Source organism: Rousettus aegyptiacus, unplaced genomic scaffold (genome assembly GCF_014176215.1).
Source record: "Rousettus aegyptiacus isolate mRouAeg1 unplaced genomic scaffold, mRouAeg1.p scaffold_m13_p_1, whole genome shotgun sequence".
NCBI lineage: Eukaryota > Metazoa > Chordata > Mammalia > Chiroptera > Pteropodidae > Rousettus > Rousettus aegyptiacus.
This window is the reverse complement of record NW_023416284.1, coordinates 179,290,771-179,318,507: the sequence shown is the minus strand read 5'-3', so window position 1 is coordinate 179,318,507 and position 27,737 is coordinate 179,290,771. Positions and strand designations below refer to the sequence as shown.

The window sequence follows — 27,737 nt, the reverse complement described above, 5'->3', positions numbered from 1 at the left end:
GACATAGGGGACCCTGTTGTGGGGAGAAAGACCGCCAGACAAGGGACGGGCTTATCTGGCTGCAATGACATTGTGGCCCCAGCTGCAGCACGGAGACTCCGTGGACACAGCGGGACGGACAGCAGAGCAGGGGACAGACAGTGACGTGCAGGGAACGAGAAGTGGCAGGAAGAGGGGGAAACGGGGCACCGACAACCAGGGACAAACAAAGAGGAGCGAAAAGGCTTCCAGGGAGGAACGTCATCCTACGGCCAAACGAGGGAGGACGGTCGCTTGGAATTCTGTCGTCTGCCTCTTGAGCTAGTAACACTGAATCACGGACAGTGAGTGACGAAATTAAAACCCCATCCCTTTCTGAAAAACACCTGAGCTGCTTCTAAGAAAACCAGGAATCAGTCAGTGCCCCAAAACACATGCCCCAAGTTCTTATCCACACTGTTCAGAGGCGGGTGACTTTGGCTCGGAGCTTCTTGTATCGATGAATGAACCCCTCTACAAAAAACTACAGGCTTCATCAGAGCCACGCAACGAATCCTGGCTGTCTCCACAATCTTGCAAAGTGTGAGTTACATCCACAATGACGGCCACGTTCCCTGACTTATCTGTCATTTTGTCAGTCCCATTAAACCCTCGGTGCACTACGGGAAAGAAACACTTCCGAGTTGGTTTTCGGCTAGAAGATCACAGGACTATACTTATTCATTTTCAGTCAGACGTGCGGACACAATCACTGGCCGGTCTGAGGCAGGCAGGAACTTTCCGGGGAGGTCGATGACCGGGAGGGGTGAAAACGGACGGGGAGCCTGGAGCCGAGAGCATTAGCTTGTTTGATACATTATTTACTTATTTTTCACTTTTTAATTAGAGTTGACACTCAATATTATTTTCTGTTAGTTTTAGGTCCACACACAGTGGCTGGACATTTATACAATTTACGAAGTGATCCCCCGGGTTGGTCCAGGACCCACCCGGCACCATACGCAGTTACTGCACTATTATTGACTATATGCCCAACGCTGTACGTCACATCCCCGGGACTCTTTTGTAACTGCCAGTGTGTGCTTCTAGATCCCTTCCCCTTTTCCGCTCAAGCCACCTGACCCCACCTCGTCTGCCAGTCACCAGTTTGTTCTCCGTATTCTGAGTCTGCCTCTGTTTTGTTTGTTCACTTATTTCGTTCTTTAGATTCCACATGTAAGTAAAATCACATATATAAGTGAAATCATATATTTTAGTTATAGGACCTACTGCTTCAACCAAAAAGAAAGAATAATTCTCCAGAGACTAAGAAAAACCACCAGGCCAACGCCAAGGATCTGGAAGCCATCGGGAGCCCACGCCATCACAGGAAGCTCAGGGGCGGCCCCCGCACAGGGAGCAAAGAGTACACAGTCCCCAATAATCTCAGGAGACTGGCCTTGTCCACTGCTGTCAAACGCCCCCGCTGGCCGAGTGCCTTGCTCTTCCCTGTTAGTCTCTAAGCCTCTGCGCAGCTGTTCTGTTTGTCTGTCCACCTGCTGGGCCTCCCGCTCTAACTCCTACGTATGCTGTAACACTGGGCACAGGGACCGGCCGCACGAAATCTGGGCTCTCAAAGACCCCTCCCCATAGCACTTACCGCACCCCACTGCGTCTGTTCCTCTCTGACAGCTTTCCTCCGCAGGTCCTAAGGCCCTTTTTAACAAGAGCCGTGCATTTTATCCATCACTTTGGATCAAAACATGGAAATGGACCATGCAGAAGTCGCTCGCACAAGTACACGCATGCACATGCTGTGTGGGGACTCTTGAGTCACTTTCTGCAGCTGACCTGTGGTTTAGGAACACGCTTTGGACGCCACACTATCTAATAGCGTGCATTTCCTTGCATTGATCTTTTCCCAAAATGTTACTGGTTATCATAGCTGGCTCGTGCTTTTACCTGAACTTTACAATTATTTCATCTGGCTCGACGTGCATTACATTTATAAATAAGTTTGTGGAGGGAATCTGTCTTGATTTCTGTTGTGATTCATGATATACAGTAACCTATTTAGATGTATTTATTTGGTGACTCCTAAACCTACTAAACTTAAAAAACAAGTTTTAATGTTTGTCTCAGTACTGTTACTGCTGGTTTTCCCGTCATCTAAAAAAAGTGATAATTTTGTTTGCTCATTTTTGATAGTTATATGTTCATGTTTATTTTTCTCATCTTATTGCATTAGTTAGAAAAATATTAAATATTAGCAGTGATAGTGGACATCCTAATTTGTTCTTAATTTTAATGTATATAATTCAGTATTTTACTAATTTAAAAAACCAGGTTTTTCTAAATCACGTTAAAGGAATAGTCTTCATTAATTTTCTATTGCTACATAGCAAATTACCACAAATGCAGTGGCTTTAAACAACACGAATTTATTGCTTCAAAATTTTTTCAGTTAGAGCTGGGTCAGTTAGTAGGTCAGGAGCCCAGGTCAGGGCTACGATTAACATGAAGGAGGGGGTACAGGTCTCAGTGGGCTCGGACCCCCGCCCTTCCCACCCAGCTCAGCGAGGCGTTCCCTGCCCCCACACACGCAGCCCCCTCCACCTTCCAGCCAGTAACATGAGCTGAATCCTCCTCCTTCTGGGAATGTCTCCATCTTGGCTCTTAAAGGGCCCCTGTGATGACGCGGGACCCACATGGATAGTCCAGGGTCCGCTCCCTAATTCAGAGTCAGCTGATTAGAAATCCTGACGGCATCTGCAAAGCCTCCTGGCCACGTACGAGGACATACCCACAGGAGCAACGCCACAGGATGAAGATCACAGAGGCCAAGATCCTGCCCACCACACCTCCAATCGTGGTTTCCTGAGTTCTAGAGTTAGAAATAAGTGCCAACCTATATGCAATCTCTTTTTAGTATCTGCTATCATGATCGCATACTTTTTGGTCTTTGACTTATTGATATATTAAGATTTAGTAACATTAAAAAAAATGATTGGGTCGCTGGAATATACCTTTCTATGTCATCATGGCTAATTCTTTTATAATACCGCTTGACTGTGTAATGTCATCATGTTGGTTTATAAATTCTCATTTATAAGTGAGAATTTTTTTGCATGTTATTTCTGTCAGGTTTTGGGGTTAGCCTATTATGGTGAAACGAACGGAAAAGCTGTCCAACCTGCTCTAAGCTTTGGGACACTATTCAGAGACTAGGAAATAAGATTGGGCCCAGCCTCTTTCTTGGATAATTCTCCAATAAACTTCAGTTTTTAATTGTGAGTAGTCCATTTAGGTTTTCCACTAATTTTTTTTTTTTGGCTAATTTCCCATAAAATAATGTTTCATTGAGATTTTCAAATCAATTGGCGTTGAGTTTATACAATATACAAAATAATATAATTATTTTCCAATAATGACAAAACGACAAACCTCACCTATAGTTCTCTGTTATTTATATTTCATTTTCTCTCTTTCAGTCTTACCAGAAGTTTATCTTTTTGTTATTTATTTCCCAAAGATTTAGATCTGGCATCACGCTTATTTTTCCGTTTCTTAGGTCATTAATTGTTTTCTTCCTGTTTTCCTTAAATTTATCTTGCAATTCTTTTTCTATCTTCTTGAGATGAGTGCTCTGTTTATTTGCTTCTAAGTTCAGCTTTATTTCTATACTAGACTCTCGAAAACTTTTTACTTCATTGGCCATCCACCATCCAAGTAAATTTCCTGCTTGGGGAGAATCCAAAAACAGGTGGAAGGCAGGGCCCCACCCTTCGCCCCCACCTGCTATAGAAGCTGAAAGTGGGCAGGTCCCTCTCCCGCCTCGCTGGTGCTGGGTGTGCAAGGGAAAGAGGCCCAGGGGCTCCCACCCAGACCTCTGGATCCACCGTCCATGGTCCTCGCAGTCAGTTTCAGGCTGATGTCAGCAGCAGAATCGGAACTCAGTGGTGGTGCAACGAGCATCTTGCTGTGGCCCCGCGCCTCCCCTGAGGTCCTCCCGCAGCTGTGACTGTCTGCACGCGGCCGCCCGGCCTCCCCAGGCTCGTCCTGGTTTCTGAGCCTGGTTCTCCGGCTTTCTCCTTCATTTCTATGAGCTACCTGATCGTTTTCCAAGCAATTTCTATTCTGCTTAACTATTTCTGTGTGTGTGCTTGAAATTGTTTGAAATAGTTGGCATAGTTTTCTTTTACATTGTTCTTATTGTCATTTTCTAACGATTCCACAATTGCCATTTTGACGTTTCCGTCACCCAAGAGTTATGACAAAGAGGTCTTTAAGAAATGCTACATTTGCTTAGGGTTGCGTATTATATCTTTGACTGATTTCTAGTTTTATAGTTGTGTCCTCAGATAACATGGTCTGTGTGACATCTTTTAGGAAGCAGGAAATTTGTTTGTGGCCTCGAATGATTAAGTTTTGTAAATGTTCTACACTTTTAAAAAGGAAGTATACTTTGTAGAAACAAAGTTCCATATCCATTTATTATTTATCGGTATCCTTTATTTCATTACTTTCTTTCGTCTACCTGAGCCATCAAAACCTGAGGTGTGCTGTCGTTTCTCACTGGCATTATGTTTACAGCAAAGTATCCTTGCATTTTTAAACAACTTTTACTTTATATATTTTAATGCGATGTTATTTGGTACATATACGTTCATGACTAAATTTTTAATTGCCCTCTTGACCAACGTAAAATTAGTCTCTTTACCTCAGGTAGTGTGATAAATACAGTGCCTCCTACCTTGAATTCTCCTTGGTCTGTTCTTAGTAACGATCCTTGGGGACTGTCTTTTGCTTTGATGCATCTAGCTGCCTGACACACGGGTGCTCATTAAACGGGAGTGAAGAGCAAGGATCCCGGAGACGAGGCGGTACGGTAAAGCCCTGTTTGTTTCGGTTCCTGGCAGGATACGCATGCCAGCGTGCTCCATTCTCTTCAAATGATAGCTTTCCTATGGGGAATTGAGAGCCCTCTCACCGTACACACATAGTTGAAGGGAAATTCTGGAGTGCTGCCCCACGCCAGACGGCAGCCGCGATTCTAAATCTGAGAGAGAAACCTCTTAATGTTGAGCACAGCGGTGGAGTGGTGACTGGGCTCTCATGGGCAGGGGCAGCTCACGGCAGGGTACACACGGCGGACGAGACACGCATCTGCCATCTGAGCCCAGAAACCCACATCGCGGAGGAGGCAGCTGGGTCAACAAAAGGAGCCACTGAGGGGAGAGACCGAGCGCAGCAAGGAAGAGGCAGGGGAACGAGGAAGGCTTTATAGGGTCCTTAAAAATGATGGCAGAGCTCTACCCAGAAAACAGTCACAGGATGCCGAGTCCCCTCAGAGGGCGTCCGAACGTTCTTCGTGCCACCCACAGCAGAAATGACAGAACGGGACAGAAGAAAGGGTCCAGGGCCACCTCTGCACGAGGGAAGAGAGCTCCCTAGGGGGACACAGCCTGGGGGCTTCCTGGGCCACCTCCTTTGTCTTCACAGCACCTCCAGATGTGGCACAGCAGGTGCACAGAGGGTCCCCTTGGCCCAGACGGGGTAGCAGCTTTGGGACCCAGGTGGCTGCTGGATCCAGAGGCCACCTCTCAGCCTCAAGGTAAAGCTGCTTCCGACTGGAGAAAGTCAGACACTGGCCCAGAGCCCACCAAAGGACAGACTTCCCTTAAAGCGGCCACCTTGGTCAGGGAAGTGTGGAAGGGACTCGTGTGGGACTTGGGAATGTACACGGTGAGTCCGGGAGGACCTCGCCAGCCCGCACTAGCTCCTCAGCCCCTCGGCTGCTCCTGCTCTGATGACCCGAGGGAGCCCGCGGAGCTGGGAGCAGAGGTGGCTCCACCGCCCCAGCTGTTGGTTGTTTAAACGTTTTGGAACTTCAAAGATCGTCCGAATGAACACACAACCCAAAGCGCCCTGCTTCAAACGTGCAGAAGCGACTGACGGCAACACACGGGGAGGGAGCCAGAAAGGCAGAGAAAGCGTCAGAGAGAGAGAGAGAGAGAAACAGCGGTAACCAGAGACAGAGGCAGAGAGGAGAGATTCTCTTCTGGGACGGCCGAGCATCTAAACCCTACCGGGTTACAGACAGACGAGGGGATTCCTGTCGCTCTGGACAGACGGATCTCGTTCTCTGCAGGATTTATGGGGACTACGGCAGCATTCCTCCCGTTACTCATGGCAACAGCATGAATGACAAGCATTTACTGCGCCCTCAGTGGGCATCAGGGTTACACTGGGCGCATGCCGGGCACCATCCACCCTGACTCCTCAAAGAAACCTGTGAGGTTGTCTTAGGGTCACCCCATTTCATAGATGTGGAAACAGGTAGGGGCGGTCAAAAAAAAATGCTCAGGTTCCAATATTATCCAATGACAGGACAAGGATTCGTCCTTACGGCCATGTCCCAACCACTAAGCTCTGCTGACTCTACATTTGCAAGAGTTGCTCCCTAAGAAAGCTTTTCCCGAATCCGCAAGTAAGAGTACAGACTCTCCAGGACTTTGCTCTCATTTTGAACTTATTAAACAAAGAGAAAGACTCTTCTGAATGGCCTGGGAAACTGCATGTCCCCTCTTTCCTCTCCCAGCGCAAAGCGACATTTATTTGTGTGCCTAAGGAAGCACGAACCCAAACCCCTTCCTTCCTAAGGGAAGGGAGGCCACACGTGCCTTCCCTGGCTTTCTGCACATCCTTGTATGTTTTGCCCTGGCTGCAAAAGGTAGAATTCTTTCAATAAAAACTTCCTATCTCGAAATAAGATAGTGGCAAACTCTGCAGTTACACTTCTCAGTTGGAGACATCTGCTTTCCACTCTATTTCCTGAGTGCAGAAGGTCCAATTTGCTGGTCTGCTAATGGGTCCTGCCAAAGGCCCAGACGCAGCATAATGAACTGGGAAAGCAAAGCTACGTAGGCTTGAACCACCGTGGGTGGTTCTTCCAGGAGTGCCGTGAGCAGCTTATCTCACCTGCCCTCCACAGAGCAGGGCCCTAATCAGGGCTTGCCATGCTCCAGCCCTGGGTCCAGCAACTGCTGCTTAGAGGCAGCTGCAGGCAGTGTGCTTCCGTCCAGTGTTCCTCCTCTCGAGCCCCGAAGCTCCCCCACTCCTCTCCTTTCCCGTGGCTGTTCTGAGTCTCCAATTATAGGCCGCCGCGTGCTCGGCTGTGCAATGCTGGACTGCCACTGTGACTTGGATTTATGAGAAAGGTCGCAGGAGGGCTCCCGCGTATTCTAGACCAGTGGCTCTTATTTTCTCTGCCGGCGGTTTCTATAACGGATATTACCTTAAATATGCTGCAGGAGAAGTATACCATTAACCGGGATTGATATCCAATTCTGGTAAGAGGATTTTACATCTAATTCATGAGCGTTCTTTAAGGAACATGTAAACCTATGGGTGATGGAGGGAATGACTAAGAGAATTATATGAACTTTCAGAAAGTGTTTTACGATAATACCAAGGGAACTTTAAAACACTATGAGATGGGGAGGAAAAGTTTAACACGATTGGGAATGTAGCCTAGAAACAGGAGACAGGGTTGAGACCACCTGATCCAAATGAACAAATAGGAACAGTCAGGTGAACGTTGTTACTAACGATAAAGGAGGTGTCCGGTAACCACTTTGGGTTTATAGTTAACGCCTATAAAAATCCCTACCTAAAAATGCCAACTAGAATGAGAGCATTAGACCCCTAGGGGAAAGCATGCAAAATAACTGAAGTTTTTATGTAAAAAAAATATAGAAGTTCCACACTATTCCATCATATAATAATATTCCACCATGTAACATCAAAATCACAAACCTAGAAAGGGTCCTGAGAATCCCTACAGATCGTTTCCCTAAAGATGTTTAGGCCACTGCGCTGTTTTTGGCTTAAGTTGTCCTGAAGGTGGACATCGAATGGCCACTGGGGGCCGGAGTCACCAGGAAGGGTCTCAGAAATCAAACAAAAGGCTGTCATGGGTCCTTGCTGAAACTGCGACGTGCCCTCACATAGAAGACCTCACATGGTGGGCATCCCACCTGCAGAAGGCCGCAGTAGATCAGGAGAGTGTCCGGAGGAAGCCAGTCAAAGATCTCCAGGGAGCAGTAGCAATGATAGCAACAGTGCCAACAAGCGCAGGGCATTTGCTCTCCGCCGGGCACTGCTCTAAGTGCTTTACGCATGTTCAGTCTTTCAACCGCTGTTACCGACCCCAGTGCAGAGATGCAAAAAAATCGAGGCACAGAGAGCTGAAGTAGCTCGTCTCAGTCACGAAGCTTGTGTCTGCACCCAGGCCACGTGGCACCAGATTCTGGGCTCTTAACTACAGGCCACTTCCTACCTGGGAAAGACCCGAGAGAATTCCACGCTGCTCCCCTGGGGGGCAAAGGCCTCAAGGAATCTATCTAAGTTAATAACACCAAGATAAGGCCCGATAGAGAAATAATGGACTCTCCAACAAATTGTAGATTACTAAAGTTAGAATAAAGTAAATTTCAGACAAAGAAAAGGAAAAAGTGCTTTGCACAACAGGAAGTACATTATAACATTTTATTGTCCTGAAGAAGAATTGAGCCTACGAATTCCAGTCGACTCGAAAAAGTGCTGGCAATCGATAAGGTGTTACTACTCAGGGAAAAGGTTTGTTTTGAGGTATTCTGTCCTTTCCCATAGGAGGAAACAGGAGGCTGTGCCCTGTTGCCCAGGGATACCTATAGTTATTTCTCTTAGAAGCAGGCTCTGGGGCTGACGGAGGGAGGGCCTCCCCAGTGTGGCAAAGCTTCTTACCACCCTTCTTGTACCGTAGGCTTCCTGCCAGCTCTGTGCCAAGCTCGTCTCTAAGAAGCTCCAGCCCAGGGAAGAAGGTGGTCTGTGGGTGTGAGCAGCGGCTGTCACTGTGAAGTGACAGGAAGTGCTTGCCAAATAATTGCACAGGGCTGGACCCACGTCGGGTACAGCCTAACAATGGCAGGGCCGAGTCTTTCAACCGAGGACCTCTGCGCTCCACTGTGTCCCCTCTGCCCATTTCCCTAGTCTGTCCTGGGGACAGCAAGTACACAGGGGAGGTTGTAACGTCTCTGGGAAGAGAAACACCGCTAACTGCAGGCTCACAGGTCTCCCGGCCTCTGCCTTGTGTCCTCTCCTTATGCTCGAAAGGCCTCAGGCTCCCCATGCCAAACGACCCCCAAGGACTTGGAAGAACGCACAAAGCTCATCTGGCTCTACGTGCAGACAGCTCGCTGGGCAATGGAGGGACCCAAGGGTGAAAGGGTTTTATTTCAAGTGCCTGCTGGCCTGGCAGCTCCAGGGAACAAAGAACCCCCACTCTGGTGTGGGTGCCCCAGGAGGAGAAGGCCTTAGGGCACTGCACCAGTAGGGAGCAGGGGTGCAGGATGTAAAAAAAAAAAAAAAAAAAAGAGATAGATTTGGTAGCAATAAGCTCGGGGAAAGGGATAGGGGCAGGAGGCCACTCACAGGCCACAAATGAACTATTATTGAGTTGTTCAGTTTCCAAGGATTAAAGAGACACCCATGCTGACTGTTAGCGCCGGTCTAGTCAAAGGAGATCAGCTGCTCCGTCAGCTGCAGGCATTTTTGCACAAGCATTAGAGGCGGAAGGGAGGCGATTTCTGCTTCTACTCACCTACGCAGTTATCGCAAAGGCTACAATGAGAGGCACGAGGGGGCCGGAAAATCTTGCAGGTGAAACAATATTTAAGTTTCACAGTCTGGCCATTGATGATGACTTCTTTGGTTCTGGGAGGTGGGCGGTACCCCCCTGAACTGGTGCCGTTTGCGATATCTGTGGAGAAAAGAAAAAGAGCAGACGCCCTTAACGTAGCGCTTAACCTTGGCGGGCGCTCGCGCCTAGGGGGCCCGGGGTCGGCGTCGCCAAGTGCAGCGCCCACACCCAGCCTCCGCTCACCTGTGCCTTTCTGGGAGGCTTCTGGCACCAGACATACAAATGGCGGGGGGACCGGCCGCCCCATAACCTTGGCGCTTCTTGCCAGAGCCTGGGGCTGTGCTTGCTCTTCCACGCAGGTGGGTGACCACGTGCTGAGCTCTGGCCAATGGGGTGCAAGCATACGCGGCCCCGCCCACCCGGTGGCCCCTCCCCAAGCTCCGCCCATTCACTCCCTGAGTCACCTCGGAGCCGCAAACTCAAGTCCAAATCCGGCTCCAGAATCTGCCCACTTTGCCCGCTGCCCTCCTCAGAAATACCAGGTATTGGATACGGGGGCATGTCGAGTTAAATACATATATATATATTTAAATCTTTAAGTGTATATTTTAAAAATAATTTCTATAGTTCGTTTGATCACCATCTTTATTTAGAACAGTTTTTAAAATGTTGAATAAAATACAAATAGTCTATTTTTTTTTTTTAAAGTTTCACTTTCATTTACAGTCTGGTTCTTTTCCCTTAGAATCGCCCAGGGACCTTGTAAAACTCCGGTAATACATGGCCCCTTCCCTAGACCCATTAAATCAGAGTCGCCTGGAGTGATTCTAACGTGTTGCAAGGTTGAGAATCTCTGCTCTACAGGAAGATAAAACATCCAGTTTTATCCTCGTTTAGACCCCTCACAGCCCCGTGAGACTTGCCAGAAGGCATCTGGGCAGCTAGCTGTGCAGTCAAGTACAGGCCACAGGTGGACGGAGGAGAGAAGGAATATCTATGAGGCTTCACCCAGGGCTCTGTGGCCGATAAACACGGCAGAGCAGATCTGGTGGCTAGAGGGAATCTCGGGCCATTCACGGTGTTCTCTCAAAACAGAGCTGGTATCATTAAAAGCTGGTTCCTTTTAATCCATACACACTCAAGGGACACACTATCAGACAGCAAGAGTTGCAACATACTTCTGGAAATTTCCAAAGTGGCAGGAATGAGTCTCACCAACTCAACCGATGAGAGCAGGAGTTACACGGAGAGTTTTCAAAACTACTGATATTTCAGTCCTGCTTTGAGAAATTCTGATTTCATTGGTGGGGGACAGTCTGGCATCAGGGGGTTTCAAAAGCTCTCCAGGTATGGGACTCTCCAGCCAAAGCTGAGGACCACTCCAAGTGTGGTCCATGCAGTGTCCCTGTCATCTGAGAAGCAGGTTCTGGGCCCCGCCTGGCGATGGCGCAGCAGAATCTGCAATTACCAAGATCCCCTGGGGTTCCCGCACTTGGAAGTTTGAGAACCCTGCTCTGGGTGCCTGTGACTGCTCCCCATCCACACACCACACCCACCGCTCGCTCTCCCATTCCTCTTTGTCACGCACCCAAATACACTCACGCACGTGACAGAGAACTCAGAGAACACGGCTTCGCTCATGTTGAAACGGTCGCTTCGCCAATCAGTCCCGGCCGCCCAGGCGTTTTCCCGTGGAGAGCTTGGTGATTCGGACAGCTGGTGGCATCTGCACAGCCCCTCTGCCCCCCGGCAGGGCGGCTGTCACTCACTGATAGAACCCATGACTCCCGCGTCATGACTTCAGCACCCCGCCCCCACCTTTATCCCAATTTTCTTTAAGGGGCTGTCAGAGGCCTGGAATCTGCCCGCAGCCCTTTAGCCCAAGGCTTTTGGTCTTAGTGAGTACACCGGCCTCGCTGGCAGGGTGAACCTCATGAGCGATTACTATTCATGGAAAGCTCCAGACGCTGGTTGTGGGAGAGGGAGGAGAGTCCGGGGACCTGTGAGGGACAGGATGGAGGGCAGGGAAATGGAAAAGCGAGCGGCAGCCCTGCTGCTTTGCCTCTTTGGGGGGACGACCCTTCTACTTGGAATAATTAAACATCCGTGGAGCCACCCCAACGATGCCGGGCGATCTTGCCAAGCAGGACACCCTCTCTTGGCATGTGCCCCACCTGCCTGGCGCCCCAGGTGGCTGCCCTGTGGAATGGTGCTAAGCGCAGTAGGCATCTGGACAGGCACTGAGCGCCCACATATATGCAAGGAAGAGGAAGGCATCTCAATAGATTCTGTCATAAGGAGAAGACAAAGAGACAGCCCGGCTGTGTACTTCCCTGAGCGTCGGGTAAAAATAACAGGCTTTGAACAGACACATCAAAGATAAGGTCAGATCTTTACTGGTGCCAACTGGGTGCCACTGAAGCCTGAATTAATTATGACTGTCACCTCACCAGCCTTATGTCGTTCAGCTGTGAGGTTTGCTGTGCCTATTTAGCTCTTGCAAACATGGGTAGAAAAACTAGAAAGACAAAGAGGTGTAAAAACAACAATCCAATCACTAATATTTGAGTTAATTTAATCGGAAAAGTTTGACAACTGATTTGTCACAGGACGTGTTTGGAAAAGCAGGGATGACAAACTTACCTACACTAGAATGATGACCGAATGGTCACGATTTGAAAAAGCCAGTATCTGCTAGTACTCCTTAAGACAAACTCTAGTGATCCTACAGTTCATACACTTCCGAAAGATTAAACCTCTGATACAAAGTGAGCTGAAGCCCAGAATTCGGCAGACATGGTAAACTGATGCTGAAGAATTAAACCAAACCCATAAACTCTTTGACTAAATATTTGGAGAGCTCTTTATGTCAAAGAAATGGAAGAAGATGACCAGGATTTGGGGACCAGTTATGCTATCATCAAGTGACTGAAGGACTCCAGAACGAAAAAAAAAAAAAAAAAAGTCCACTGATATTTAAAGGATTTACTCTGAGCAAAATACCAGGCCAGAGGCAGTGGAGGACCCATAAATAGGCAGAGATGTCCATGGGGGAGGAGTCGGTGGGGGTCCTGCTGGGCTGTCTGATGAATGTCTCCCGGGCACCCCGCCCCGGCCTGCTCTCCTGATGGCCTTCAGAGCCTGCCCTCTAAGTGCAAGTCTGACAAAGAAGCTCCGGGCCTCCTGCGAGGCGCAGCGGTGCCCCGGCCCCGGCCCCCGCCCCGGCCTCCTCTCTCCTGGGAGCACAATCTTACGCAGAGCCAGTGCTCGAAGCGCCCACGCTCTACTCCCCCGTGTCCGCACGGGACGTCTTCTCCACGTGGGCCTGCGGTCCTGCTGCCGGTGGGGACAACCCTTTTCCCCCGGGTCCAGCCCAAGCTTCTTTGCGGAGACGTGCTGAGAGCAGAGCTGCTTGTTTCCTCCTTTGGGCTCGCGTTGTACCCGGCTCGTTTATTTATCCAGTCACTAGCTCTGCGCTATGCTATGCGGTGCCAGGCCTGTGCTGGGAGCGGGGGTGGAGGGGTTCGAGGGGATGCTGCAGCAGGAACGAAACAGACTTTTCCTCTGCGGGTGGTGTCCATGGGCTGGAGGGAGGACCAGGATCTCTGCCAGTGCATCCGGCATGAGGATTAACTTCCCTCTTGCCCCAGATGACGCTCGAGGGCAGGGACCATGCCTTACCCATGTTTATTTTCCTGGTGTCCAGCACAAGTAGGTCCCTAGGAACTGCCTGCTGTCCTGGCAGGTAGGGAGCCACGATGCTGGGGTGCACAGAACTGGTGCCCCAACTCCTCCACGCCCACTGTCCAGAGATGCCTCCCTCCCCAGGAATGCCCACCACAAGGTCCTTCTGAGGCTGTCACTCCTCTTAAATGAGTCCATAGCCGCTGCTGGTCCAGAGGCCCCTCTCCCACAGCTGGTCCATGTCACCTGGGAGGGCTGGGCCGTGTGGGCAGCTCTCTGCTGCAGGGTGACACTAAGGCGCTGTTCTTTCACATAATCCTGCAGACCAGTGGGGTCCAGGCACGCCTGTGCCCAGGGCGGAGGTGAGCGACGAGGCCCTGAGACCCACCTGGGAACAAAGGCGTCCCCTTTACCATCTAGACGGATGCCAGCAGCCTTCATGGAATCTGTTTCTAATCCCTGGGGATGACGAGGACCCGTGGCCCGCATCACAGGGCATGCAAGGTGGCCTTCCTGTTCTAATCCTCCATTACTTGCATTTTGGATTTTCATTTTGGGCAACAATTGTGCCTCTGCTTCTTAGGGCTGCTCTTTGTGGTTTAAATACAGCTGTTGAAAAAGCTCAATGGAAGTCTGTAATAACTCATGGTTAAAGAACACTAGAATTTGGAGGGAAAAAACCGCTAACAGTTCTGCATGTTTATGTGACTCAGTGTTTCTCAAGGACATTTTTATACACAAGCGTTTTGAAAGAAAGCTCTAAAGCTTACAATGTCCTTTTCCTTCATTAGGCGCCCTCCCCCAAAACTGGTGAGCGGAAACAGAAGCAGTAACAGAACCTTAGTCTAGCACTGGCCTCACAGTCGGCCTGCGGCAGAGAATTTGGGGAGCCGAGGAGAGAGGAAGGGGAGAGGGCAGGATGAGCTCAGGGACACGGCACTGCAAGTCCACTAAGCTTTCAGCTGTCCGTTAGCCTGTGCCAAGTCCGGAGCCACTCTCCAAACAAGCCATCTTTTCTTGAAAATGCTAGAGAGCGCGCGTCCTGGGAGCCCCGCTCGTCTGCCGTCTTATTTACTCCTGCCCCAAATTCAGGGATGAGACTGCGGAACTTTTGAAATCGTTGACCTTCGCCCTACAGAAGTCCTGCCTTATCCACGTTTCCGTTTTCCATGGGTTCGTTACCCATGGTCAACTGTGGTCTGAAAATATTCAGTGGAAAATTCCAGAAATAAACAATTCCTACATTTTAAATTGTTCCGGGCACCTCACTTTACGGCATCACGCAGGCACTGCGTCATTTCATGTCATCACGGGAAGAGGGGTGAGTGCGGTACGGTGAGGTATTTTGAGAGAGAGACTACAGTCATATAACTTCTAATACTATATATTATAATCACTTTTATCTTTTTATTAGTTACTGTTAATCTCTCGCTGGGCCTAATTTGCAAACTAAACTTGATCAGAGGTCTGTGTCTATAGGGAAAAGCATAGTCTATACAGGGTTCAGTGCTATCTGCCGTCTTGGGCATCTTCTGAGGGTCTACCCCACGGATAACAGGGGTCGACTGTATACAGTAACTGAACTCTGGGTTTTTAAAAGGCAAAGGGAAGAATCCCAATTTTCAAAAGCTGTAGATTTTCCAAGAGGACCCAGAACAGTGGCGTCCCTGGTTGTCTGGGTTCACAGACCATCCGCCAGCGTCCGCCAAAGCGGGAGGAAGCTCTGCTAACAGGTGCGTAGCCGGAAGGAAAACAGAGCGTCTCCCCACGAAGGAGACGTCGCAGGGAGAGTGTGACCTGCTGCAGACTCAGGTCTCCGTGACCGTATCTGCTGCACACGCCGGAGGACGGCCGGAGGAGCTGACGGGTCTGCAGTTTTCATCCGGCCCCTTCCTCTGGCGCTTTGCGACATCTGGGGCAGAAACTGCCCAACCTTGGACTGGCCGATCTGTCATAAAGGAAGACGGTCAAGGGCCATGAAAGCTGGACTCCTGGCTTCCAGTCCAAGATCATAGGAAAATATTAATGATTAGATCTTAGACAAGTCAACCTTAAGTATTGAGGTGGGGGGAAGTAGAGTAAATTCTGGTTTGTCTACAGACATTGGTCAGGTTTCCACTCACGAGAGTAAAAATGTGACTGTTTTCTGATGAATAGATTGAATGGCAACAGCTTTGCCTCCATTGATGTTTAGGAACAAATATGCACATGAGGGCTCATGAAGAAGCGAGAGTCCCTAGTCCTCTTCGTTTGGTTAAGAGCTTTGCTGTGTCGGTGTGTCTCAAATGTGCGTTTTCAAGGGATGAAGTTGATGCCTAAGGTGAGGCTCACACAGGCAGTCTCGAACCCGAGCCACATGGTGGGGGCCGGTGGGGGGGATCTCTGCTTAGCGGGCACATCTCAAGGAAGAGCAGAGCGCTCCAGAAAGCAGGAGCAAGAGAGCCAGGCAAGAGGATGTGGGGAAGCCAGAGCCGCAGGCAGGCCCCACGTCTGCCGGAATGAGTCGGACAAGGCAGCGGCACCCGACCTAAGTGGCCCCAGGGACCGGGGCTCCTGTGGGAATCTGATGCCTGGGGATCTGAGACGGAGCCGAGGCAGTGATGCTGGCGCTGGGGAGCGGCTGTGAATACAGACGAAGCTTTACCCGCGCCCCTACTGCACAATTCCTGCTGTGCGGCCCGGTTCCTAACAGGCCACAGACTGGTACCAGTCTGAAGCCTGGGGGATGGGGACCCTCGCTACAAGAAAGGAACGACATGTGACATTTAGGGCCTGGTTACTTTTTTCCAGATTGTTCATTCACTCAACAGTTATGAGTGTTGGAGTTTCCCTGGTGGGCAACACAGACCTACCTGGTCTCTGCCTTCAAGGTGTCTACAGTCTAGAGGAGGAGAGAGATACTAATTAAATAATCACACGACTAAACGCATCATTACCCATTGTGCTATTTTTCGACAGGGAAGCAGGGAAGTCTGCCTGGTATGGGGGCTCTTCCCAGAGGAAGAAGCATTTGAACCAGGACTGAAGGGTGAGGAAGTCCCCAGGACTTCTCTAGACAGTGTGTGTGTGTGTGTGTGTGTGCACGCATGTGCGTGCGTGTGTGTGCACACATACACTGCAGGTTGGGAGCAAGGCATTTCAGGCAGAGGGGCTAACAGTGTACTGGCCCCAAAACACAAGGCAGGTGGCGTATCCAAGAACCGAAGGGAGGGGAGCGTGACCAGGATCCAGAGTGACAGGGAGACTCTCAGAGAGAAAGAGGACAGGGGCTAGACTGCCCAGTGCCTTGCGGTCACGTCTGGGATGCTGGCCCTCAACCTAAGTGCAAAAGGAACTGGATCGTTAATTTTATGTCTCAACTTGGCTAAGCTATGTGCCCAGTTGTTTGGTCAAACACCAGTATGGAGGTATTTTTAGGTGAGATTAACATTTAAATCAGGAGACTCTGAATAAAGCAGATTACCCTCCATAAAGTGGGTGGGCCTCATCCAATTAACCGAAGGCCTTGAGAGCCAAGACTGAGGTTCCTCAAAGGAGGAGGAGAGACAGCAATGCAGAAATTCTGCCTATGTTCCCAGGCTTCTGCCCCCTGGAGTCTGGACGCGGGACTGCACATCAGCTCTTGCCGGACTTCGCAGCCCGCCGGCCTACCCAACACATTTCACAGGCGCCAGCCCCCACAATCCCATGAGCCAATTCTTTAAAGATAAATCTAACTTTTTCTGTTGTTGTTTTTTTCTCCAGAGAACCCGAATACAGAAGCCAAGGAGGGTTCTATGCTGTGCAGTAATGTGATCAGGTAGGGATTTAAAAATATCATGTCGACTGCAATCTCAAAGATGGGTTGCGGGGAGGGGAAGCAAAAAATGGATTTAGGCCAGTTAGGAGAGGCTTGGAATACAGGCCAGGGAGGGTGCTAGGCTGAAACTGGGTGATGGAGAGAAGTAGGTGCATTCCAGGAGCAAAGGGTAACATCGATTATTCACAGACGTGGTAAACAGGGCACAGGCGGATGACCAGGGTGAGTCCCGGGGAGATCGCCTTTGTGAGGGAATACATGTGGGCAGGGGCAGACGTAGAACGGGACCTCAGAGAAGGGCCTGGGCTGGAGACGAAGGCCTGGTCATGGCGTGGGAGAGAGGGTGCGGTGAGAAGGCGTCCGATAGCGGGAGGGCCCAGGGCTGAGCCCTGGGCACCCCTGGATGGAGAAGCGAGGCATGCTGGGGAGGTGGAGGGAGGCCCCGAGTTGCTGAGTCATTCAGTCTGTCGTGCGCATTCGGGAAACGAGAATACTGAGTTCCCTCTGGAAGACTGACTTCGGCGTCAGCACGGCAAGGTGCCAGGGGCCCGGCAGCAGAGAAAGCCCAGGGCGTCCCCAGTGCGCCTGGCCCTCGCGCTGTCTGAGAACACTCCCCTCCCGTGTGACAAGAGCTGCCTGGCCGCCCGCAGAGGAAGGGCTGGTGTGGGAGTGAAACCAGGGTTTCCGGGGACAAAGGGAGCAGTGGCTGCGACTGAAGACTGGGGGAACGGCACTCCCTCTGGGCTGGACAGGGAGCACTGGGAACGAAGCCCGGCCAGGACTGGTGCTTGGCCAGACGGGTTGACCGCCATGCCCAGAACGCTCGGACCATGTGCCCAGAGGGGGGAAGAGCATGGGGCTGCCCCCCGTGACAGACCACAGGCTTATCCTTAAGTGAGCAGAATAATCTAAGGATGCTCAGACTTGGAGAGGGAGCCTTCATGCAGGCAGGAAGAGGGCAGGGGTCGGGGAAGTCCTGGGGGAAGGGGTCTGGAAGGCCACCTGGGGCGTACACATATACAAAGATTAGCCTGTCAGCCCTTGCTGGAGGCAGGGGTGGGGGTGGCGTGGGTGGGGGATCCTAACATTTTTCAATGAGGCCGAACCCACTCTGTGGTCCTGCCTTCATGAGCAAATAGGGTACACACGGCCAGCCATGGGGACCGTGGCTGCAGGTCGAATCCTCAGGAAGAGGAACGGAGCGGGCCGGGCCCGGATGCTTTCTGGCTCGGAGACGGAGCGATAGAAAGAAGAGTAGTGTCGATGGTGTTGTGACTTTGCACATGAGCCCCCAAGCCCCCTACCCGCATATTAAGAGGGTATAAGTGGTGAAAACAGTCAAAGGGCAGTGAGAATGTGGCAGGCGAAGAAAGGGGGACGCGGTGAGCGTGGACGACAAAGCCATGTTTCACCAATGGCTCAGACTTGACCTTGCCTCTCCCGGACCACGAAGCTGTTCTGAGTTGCAGGCGATGGTTTAGAACCACAGAGGACTTGGGCTTATTCTGGGCTTGGTCATCAAAGGGTTGTGGGATGCTTCTCCTTTCAGAGAGAACTTTGTCAAGGACAAAATATTTGTCAGATGAAAACTTTAATAGGCACTTTTTAGCCTCGTGAAAACCTGACTGCTTAGGGCTTTAGAAAAAGGTAGCCTCAAAGAGTGAGCTTCATACACTACTCAGTGCTGGTGTCATTCAGTCATTCGATTATTTATTAGGTTCCTACTATATGCTAAACAATCTTCTAGGTGCTTCAAATATAGTGGTAAATAAGATAAGTCCTCTGCTTTTGTGTGTGTGTGGCTTATACTCTAGGGAAGGCAGATAAGTCCTGAGTATGGATTTTTAATAATGAAAGTATACAAACAAATCACATTTAATAATAGACCTTAAACTTGGCTAATGATCAAGATCGCCTAGGGCAGTAATTCCCAACCGGGGTGATTTTGACCCCTCCAGGGGAAATTTGACCACAGACAGAAAAGTCTAGAAACATTTCCGGTTGTCACAGTGGGAGGGAATCCTACTGACATGTAGTGGGTAGAGCCCAAGGATGCTGCTTAAACATCCACAATGCACAGGACAGTCCCACAGCAAAGAACTATCCAGCCCAGAATATCAATAGTGCTGTGGCTAAGGCACCCTGACTAGGGCTCTGCTACTCAAAGTGTGCTCCATGGACCAGCAGCATCCGCACCACCAGGAAGTTAGCTAGAAATGAGCAATCCTGGGTCATTCAGACACACACGCATGTTTGAGAAGTCACAGATGCAAACACCTGTTAGCAAGCAGGACAAAAGCCCGGGGAAATCCCCACCCGCTTCCTTTTCGGTACTCTGACAAGTACATATGTGTGAGCTTGCTTACCTGGGAGGCTTTAGAAAAATGTAGATTCCCTACTCCCGAAGATTTTTACCTGTGGTAGGAGTGAAGAATCCGTGATTTTAGAAAAGCTCCCTGCGTACAGCTGATGAGATAGGGTTGGCATCCATGGCAAACAGCTGCATGAACAGCTGAACTCAGGCTGAGCTGCCGTAGCGCTGGCTGGGAATCTAAAGGGCTGGCTAAGAATGAAGACACTGGAGAGAAAGCTGCACGCCGCTTACAAAGCTCTACCTTACTCAGAGCGGCGATGCGATCCAGTTAATCGCGGACAGGCTGCCTAATGCCTCAGCCGGGGCGGGTTCCCAAACTGTTCGTTTTTGTTGCATTTATAACAGAAGAACGTTTTGTTCAAAGAAAAACTTGCAAAGAACCTCATTATCCAAAACAGGCGAGAGGATTCGCAGACATGTGACCCTGTCCAAATGTCCCTGGAGATATCTGGTCCACACCAAAAGCTCCTTGAAATTTGGCCCTATCTAAAACATCCACACTTAGAAAACGTCCCTGAGTTCAAAGAGCCTATAACATTTATTTATATGTTGGGTGTATTTATACATTAAAAAAAAAAATACTATCGTGGACCAAATGTCTTAATGGACATTTTGGACAGAACTAAACACGACCGAATGTCCCGCAAAGGGCAAGGGCAGAACTCTGGCTCACGCGGATGGGCCCCCCTTGTCTTGTGCTCTGGTTCAAGGGGGGTGGGGGCAGTTTGAAAAGCAGCATGACAAACAACAGCTGTGGTCTGGAGTCAGAGGTAAGAAAGTCCCCATCAAATGAAACGTCATCGAAGGAGAGATGTTGTCCTCATTTGTGTGCTCTCAAAGAGTTGAGCCATGCATGAGTGGTCAGGCCCGGCCTGTGAACATGGCTCTCGCCTGTGACTACAGAAGGTCAAGTTCAACCTTCATTCTGCGGCAAAAGTAATTCCATGAGTACAAACCCAACTATTCGTAAAAATAGGTCTGGAAGCCTACATTACAGAGGATTGGAACAAAGGATGGCAACAAGGGGTTTACTTATGTATTTATTTTTGAGCCAGTGGAGATAACTGGCCTGAGTTTCTCCACATATAAGCTATAATAATTTGGGTGCCTGTCATTCAAGATATTGTAATTCATGGAAAGCCCTGGAACTGTCAGATGCGATGATGTTCACAGCTGTCGAAAGCTCTCTTAGAGGCCCGTTATACGTATCTCGCTAATAAATGCAATTAAAGATGGAAGAAAGAAACAGTGCTTAGTAGCTATGATCTTTTTAATTTAACTGAGTTAATCCAAAACATGCTGATAGCAAGATAAAAATGAATATCTTATTTTTTGCCATACCGTATTTTGCCAAAGCCTTGCCCTTCAATGTAAAAGAAATAAAGGTGGCTTTGTCTCTGCAAAGTTTTAATTCCCTCAAATTTCATCAGAGTTCTCTGAGGATACACACAAAACTGCTGTGCCGTATAAATGAAAATCATCTCTTCTACTGAAGGCCAAAGCCAGAAATGTTTGTGTGTGTTTCTACGCTACGGGGCGCAGCTTCCGCATTGTGAGAAACTACTAAATATTGCACAGTGATAGAGATCGATCTGGGCTGCCAGTGTTTGTAATATTATAAGACAAGTAGATGAGGACAAAGGTGAAAACCAGGCACTAGAAATCCTGCGAGGGCAGGGCCGCGTTTCTCCATAGCACCAGGAAAGCCCCGAAGGCTTTCATTGACGTTCGAGTGGCATTGATATGAGGGCCTTAGCAAGGACCGGCACACAGGCGCTGGCTGTATCTCATTCCGTACAGTAACGTTCGAAGATTTTATCTTTAGCACCGAGGAAAAGGAAATATGGATGCCAGTACAGTCGCCCGGACTAGCAGGTGCTGTAAGTATACTATGCTTTCAAGGAAAAAAATGCCCATGCACTACGATCACATGCTCTTATCTCTTTAGTCAACACAAATTGGTTAAAATGAGTACGAATCTTCAGTCAGATGACTGGTATAATACGATCACTCGATTGAAACTTCAAAAGTTGTTTAATACATAACATTGGTAATAACCATTTGGAAACTGTAAGGGGGTAAAGTCCCGTTTACAACAGAAAAAATAATCACAAAACTCTAGGAATAAACCTAACAGAATGGCAGTAGGTCTCATATGAAGAAAAGTATTTAAAAATATAAAGACTTAAGGAGGTTTTGAAAAACATGAAGAGACATTCTACATTGGAGTGCAGATTCTGTATTTTTAACTATGTCAATTTTTCCTAGGTAATTTTATGCATCTATTACAATGCTAATCAAAATCTAATATGATTTGGATTTGAGGGAATTTTGACACACTGGAAAAAATGATTCTAAGTTTCATCTGGAAGAATAAATAGGAGAGAATATTTGTAAAAGTAAAATTATGAGGGAGAAATGATCGTCCCAGGAAAAAATGAAACACTGAAACAATATAGAACATTTCCAAATAGATGCAAATTCTGTAAGATTCGGTGTTTTGTAAATGTAGCATTTCAAATCAGAGGAGAAAGCATGGGCTATTCCATAAATGGAGCTGGGACAAACAGCTCATCATTTAGGGGGAAAAATATGGAACTGGAACCATACTTCAAATCTTATACCAAGGATTTAAGTGTAAAAAATACACACATACAAGAACTAGGAAATATGTATATAAACTTATCAGGTTTCGGGGTGGGAAGCCCGTTGTAAACATGTATGACAAGCCAGCCCATGTGAAAAAAGACGGATAGTTCTGACTACAGAAAAAATTTTAAACCTCTATGTCAAAAAACTCCATAATATGTAAATAATAAAGTAGAAACATACGCTACATGTATAACAAGAGATAACATCTTTAAAGAGCTCTTACAAATGCTTAAGGAAAAGACAAATATTCCAGTAAGAAAACGGGCAAACGAGATGAACAGGCAACTCACACACACAAAAAGAAATACAGTCAGTAAATATATTTCAAAATTTTAACTTACGTCTCTCAATTTCAAACAAATGAAGTCAGAGTTTAATTTTAAATGATAATATTTAGTATTGGTGAGAGCAAGGAGAATAGGCATGTTCAGGTCCTTTCGGTGGTTATTATTATAATCCTTTGAGGAATGAGTTGGCTATCTATCTCAAAACCTTAACAATGTATACATACTTTCTGGCCCTGCAAGAACACTTTAGACATTTGACCTAAGGAAATTTTCATGACTATTGGCTGCAATATTGTTTTTATTATTAAAACTGAGTACAACTCAAATGTCAACAAATGGGAAATGGTTGAACTAGTTATTACATATGATCATATAGAGGACTATGACAAACCTATTAAAGATGAGGTAGAATGGTTCATATATATTAAGAGGGGAAAAAATCTAGTTTTTCAAAATAATGTAGAGTGAGAACATTAAAGATCTTACTCCTCAGGCAACTGTCATCAGTTTTGGCTCAAACAATCTCATAAAAATTCCAAAACCAAAATAAAACAAAATAATGTATAATGTGAGCCCATTTTTGTGTAAAATTATATTATGTGGAGAAAAAATATTGGAAGACTACATCAAAATGGGTATCTCTGATTGGTAGGATTAATAAATTAATTAAAAACAGAATTAAATACATTTTTTCTATGCTTTCCGAGGTTTCTACAATTGGTACGTATTACTTTGTAATGAACAAAATAATGTCATTTTTAAAACAGAATTTGGGAAGAGGCATAAATCATTTGCAAAAGGAATTGAGATAGTTTTTGACTCCCTACAATTCATAAATTTAGATGTCCATGGAAGTATTTCTGCTCTTCAAAAAATAATTATATATTCATAGTTTCATCAATAATTTTTAATGATGTCCTCTCTATCTATCTAAAGACTGGCTGTGAGTAAGATGTTTTTTAGATTTTTTTTTTTTTGTCAATCCTTAAACTCTAGGAGAAGGAGCTTATTTGACTCATCAGGGGCCACTTGGAGCTCGTGTAGTTTTAATTCTCCTGGGCCTCTGGCAGCCACACAGGACCGTATGAGGCCAAGCAAAGAATTAGCTCACAACACAGATTACCTCAGCATAACATTTATCTCTAGGAAAAGTGCCTTTCATGCTACTGGGCATTGCATTCTTTCATCTGCCAAAATAGTCTCCAGATTTTGCGCCGTGAGAAAGCTAAGGAGAAAACAGCATTTTCTTGGCATCAGGAGACCAAGTTATGTCGTCTAGACTCTGTCACCGGTGTGTGACTTCTATGGGTCCACGGATCTGCCTAGCAGGGGACTGGAAAGATGACCAAGGAGGTTCCTGGCTGTTTTGTGGTGTAGGATTCTGCACAGGGCACAAGCTCCCCAGCCTCCCGAGTCCACTTTGCTTCGTGCTCTTTGAACGCATGTCACTAAGTTCGAATAGCACTGAGTCACTCGCCTGTGGTGTTCGCGAATGCGTTACGTGTATTTTTGCTTTAGTCCCACGAGCAGATGGTAAAGGGGTTAAAGGTGCACAATAGGTAAGTGCTTCATAAATGCTCGTTAACCTACATCCAGTCCACCATTCAACCCATAACCTAATTCAACACCTTTCCTCCGAGAGTGATTACAGTGAAAAGACTCCCATACTCTTCCTTTGGACTCTAGCCTTGAGGACGTTGTCCTTTATACTGGGATCAGCAAGGAAGGGCTCACCTCTGGTCTCTAGCATCACACCCGGAGGGCCCTGCACCTGCCTCAGTGAACTCACCGCAGCCCTCAGAGGCCCAAACGTTGAGTTCTCTCATGCTAGGTCTGCAAAAAGGCCAAGAATGACTGTGATGTAAAGTTGTGCACAGGACGGGTGGCAGTGGCTTTGTCTGCCCTAACTGGAGCTCGTTGGCACTTTCATAAAGGACTATGAGTGCCGCGAAATAAAAAAGCATAGGGGTGGAACAGAATTCAGATGAATTATTTATCAGCAAGCACCTCGTGATCGATAGGAACATGGACTAGATTTCAACAAAAATGAAACAATTGCATTTTTCTTTGTATTCTTGCCAGTGCTTACCACGTGACTTGTAGCGACAGTCAAGTCACCGTGACTGTTGTATTGGCCTGGATGAGAAGCAAGTGGAGCTTCTACTTCTAGAGATTAATGGTCATGTCATGGTCACAAATTTGTACATATTTTTTTAAAAATATATATGTATGCATAACATAAAAGACAATTCCTAAATGCCTACCGCCTCTCTCTAGCTACACAGACATATTGATACCTCTGATTTTTTTTTTCCCTTGACAGATAAAGTGACTTGCTTGGGTCCCACGCTGGGTTGATATGAAGAATGAATCGCAGTCTGAATCTTTATGCCTTTAGCTTCTGATTGCCCAAGGAAACCCTGTCGCTATTTTGAGACAGTCAGCTGAGACCACCAGGAAAGAACAGTTTTCACTGTCGAGAATGGGATGTTTATTTTTTTTTAAATTATCTCGTCAGCAGAGTAGGAGTTCCTCAATTCTTCTGTTAACTACCTAAAGAAGTGTGACTGAGAAACTCTTTGAGTTTCCAGCTCAGTTTCACCTGCGACGACCCTGGTGTTCTCAGAGCGAAGCTTGCCCTTGGAGCTGGGCTGCAGACTAACAGATTCTCGGAGTGGCCCAATCGGGGGTGGCCCGGCACCCGAAGCCCCTGACCCTACCATGGCCGCTTGCTTCCCTTCCTGTCAGGCTTCTAGAGAAGTCCCAGAATGGCAGCGAAGCCCCACGGCCTGGACTAAGCCAGAAAATTGGCCCACAGAGGCCGTCAGCTGCTTGTTTTCAAAATGGGGGTGCTGACGGGTGGCAAACCTTCCCACCACCTGCTGCTCCTGCCATTTCCCACAGGACTGGATGACAGCACCTTGCCCGAGCCTCTGGGCTGTCAGCACTCAGTCCTGGGCAGCGCCGGCCGCTCTGCCGCTGCTGGCTAGAGGCGGTGTCCAACCCTCACCCCCGTATTTTTTGCATCCAACGGGAAGAAATGACCAAAATTGTCGTGGCCATGCCTCAGCTGACAGACAGAGCCCACCATGGACCAACTTTTTGCTGCCTGCCTCCCTGACAAGTGTCTTCCAAGAACCAGGAACTGAAAACAAGATGCGAGCACACGCGCCCCCGTCGGACAGAAGAAATCGTGCTGGGCGTAGGAAGGGGACCCCACTGCCCAACACACGGTCAGCGCGGCCACGCGGGCACCGGCCACTCCCAGGCCGCCTCACGCCACAGAGACCCGCCCAGCTCCCCGCCCGGCCTGGGGCCAGGGTGTGGCAGGCGCTTTCCCAGCCCAGGCTGAGTGGGGTCGGGGTCTTCCCAGGAAGGACTCCCGGCTGCTGCCGCGTTGTTCCCTGGGGCACAGGGGTGCCCACCCCGTTCAGACCATGGGGCAGCTCGCTTACTCCCCTCCAGACCCCGGGTGTGCACCCCGGGCAAGGGCTCTGTCCTGTGCACTTCGAAATCTCCAAGTCCAGCCCAGTGCTCGGGTCCTGGGAGACCCTCGGTGGGTCCTGAGGCCACTGACCCTCACGTCCGGTGTCTGACCGTCCGGCCTCGTCCTTTCACCTCCTGCCAGGAAAGGCAGAGCCCCTGAGGGGTTTCTAGTCTTTTCCCCAACGTGGGCAGAGAGGGTGCCTGGGGGGCGGTGGGAGTGGGGAGGAGGCAGTGGATGGGGGTTCTGGCCTTGACGGCTTCCCAGTCAACACGACTTCCATTCTCTGAGGGCTGTCAAACCCCCAGGGCCCCGTTGGTGCCTCACGCCTGTAAAATGCTCCAATGCATCTGGTGACTTCTAAGCCCACAGATCTCAAGCATTATTGTGTAGGAGGATTATGTGGGGAATGTGCTAGAAGCAGACTCCCAGGCTCTACCTCCTAGAGACTGTGATCGTGGTTTGGGATGTGGCCTGGGAATCTGCATCGTAATGGGCAGCTTTGGTGGCTCATCCAGGGGTCTGCAGACCTCAGAGCGGCAGACGGTGATGTATAGACTCTTTCTACCTCCCACTGTGTATCAGCCCTCTCGTGGGAGCCCGCACCCCACATCCCCCTGGACTCCCGGGCTGACGTTCCACACACCTTTCCCGGTTCCCTTCAAACGGAACCTTCTGGCCCTTCCTGCCCAAAGAAAGCTCTCTGAGCTGAGGAACTGAATGAAATTCTGTTTCTCACGTAACCCGCAAAACCCTCCGATGTAAGAGAAAAGCAAGACTCCGAGAATCTCTCTACGGTATGGGTTTAACCTACGCCCTGGAAGCAGCCGTTCCAGAGCTGTGCGTGACAGCACCGGCTCCATGCCTGGTGCGCGCTTCGTGTCCCAGGAATTGTCCCAGTGTAGGACAGTGGGTCTCACACTGGGGACTCTAAGACATCGCGTGCCTGATGGAAAGCCCAAGTGCCGAGTCAGCATCTCCAGGGGGAACGTGCTCACATGCGCCTAACTACACCTTATTATTGAAAAGTAGCACATGTATGGTTAAAAACGAAACAAACAAACAAAAAAACCTCTGGCAGGTAGAACGTTAAAACCGCCGAGAGGATCTGCACTAACAATGGAAACCCCTGGCCTCGGCCACCCCCTGGCACTGGGCAGCCGCTCAGCCGGCGCCGATGAAGATCAGGCCGCGAAGCCTTCTGGGCTTCCTCCCCGGCCCCCCACCCATCCACACAGGCGTCTCCCGCTCACAGGCACGTTGTGCTGTGGGAAGCAGGGGAAACGGCAGTCCCCGGGGTTGATAACAGCTGCAGGAGCCGCCCTCCTAACGAACGACTCTGCGGCACCAGCCAGCCCACCCCTCCAAGCTACGGGGACGCGGGCTCCCCCCCAAAGTCTTCCTGCGATGTGCATTTAAGCGCTGGCCGTGTTTCAGTCTTAATGTCTCACGGGCTTCGATTCTGAGCACGTCATTAGAGCCGTATTCAGTCTCATTCCTTCCGTCCTGGCGGGTTTGCGAGGAGACGGAACCTCGAACACGAGGCTCTGTGTCGGGCCGTCCGCTCATGTAAGCGGCGGGCTGTTGCCACGGTTTCTTTAGGTTTGCGCCTCTGTTGCTCATAGGGCTTCTGGGAGTCCGGCGGCACCAGTGGATCCCACCCAGCAGATGAGGGAACGAGACCCCAAGAGAAGGTCCAAGGTGCGCCAAGGCCTGGCAACCAGTAAGCGGGACACTTCACGGATGCTCAGTACAAGGACGCATATTAGAGTCCGTGTCGTGACGTTTACTGGCTTTCCTTTTCTGTTCGTAAAAGT

At 49.0% G+C, this 27,737-nt stretch overlaps 1 protein-coding gene across 5 annotated transcripts in view; it reads right to left on the bottom strand.

Moving 5' to 3' along the window:
- Positions 1-27,737, bottom strand: part of ZDHHC14 (zinc finger DHHC-type palmitoyltransferase 14) — a 213,930-nt gene that overhangs the window by 46,821 nt on the left and 139,372 nt on the right. For all 5 annotated transcript variants that reach the window (XM_016162747.2, XM_016162749.2, XM_016162751.2 and 2 more), the window contains exon 3: positions 9,602-9,760. In XM_016162747.2, the coding sequence (XP_016018233.1) occupies positions 9,602-9,760 (159 nt within the window). The remainder of the gene's footprint in view (positions 1-9,601; positions 9,761-27,737) is intronic.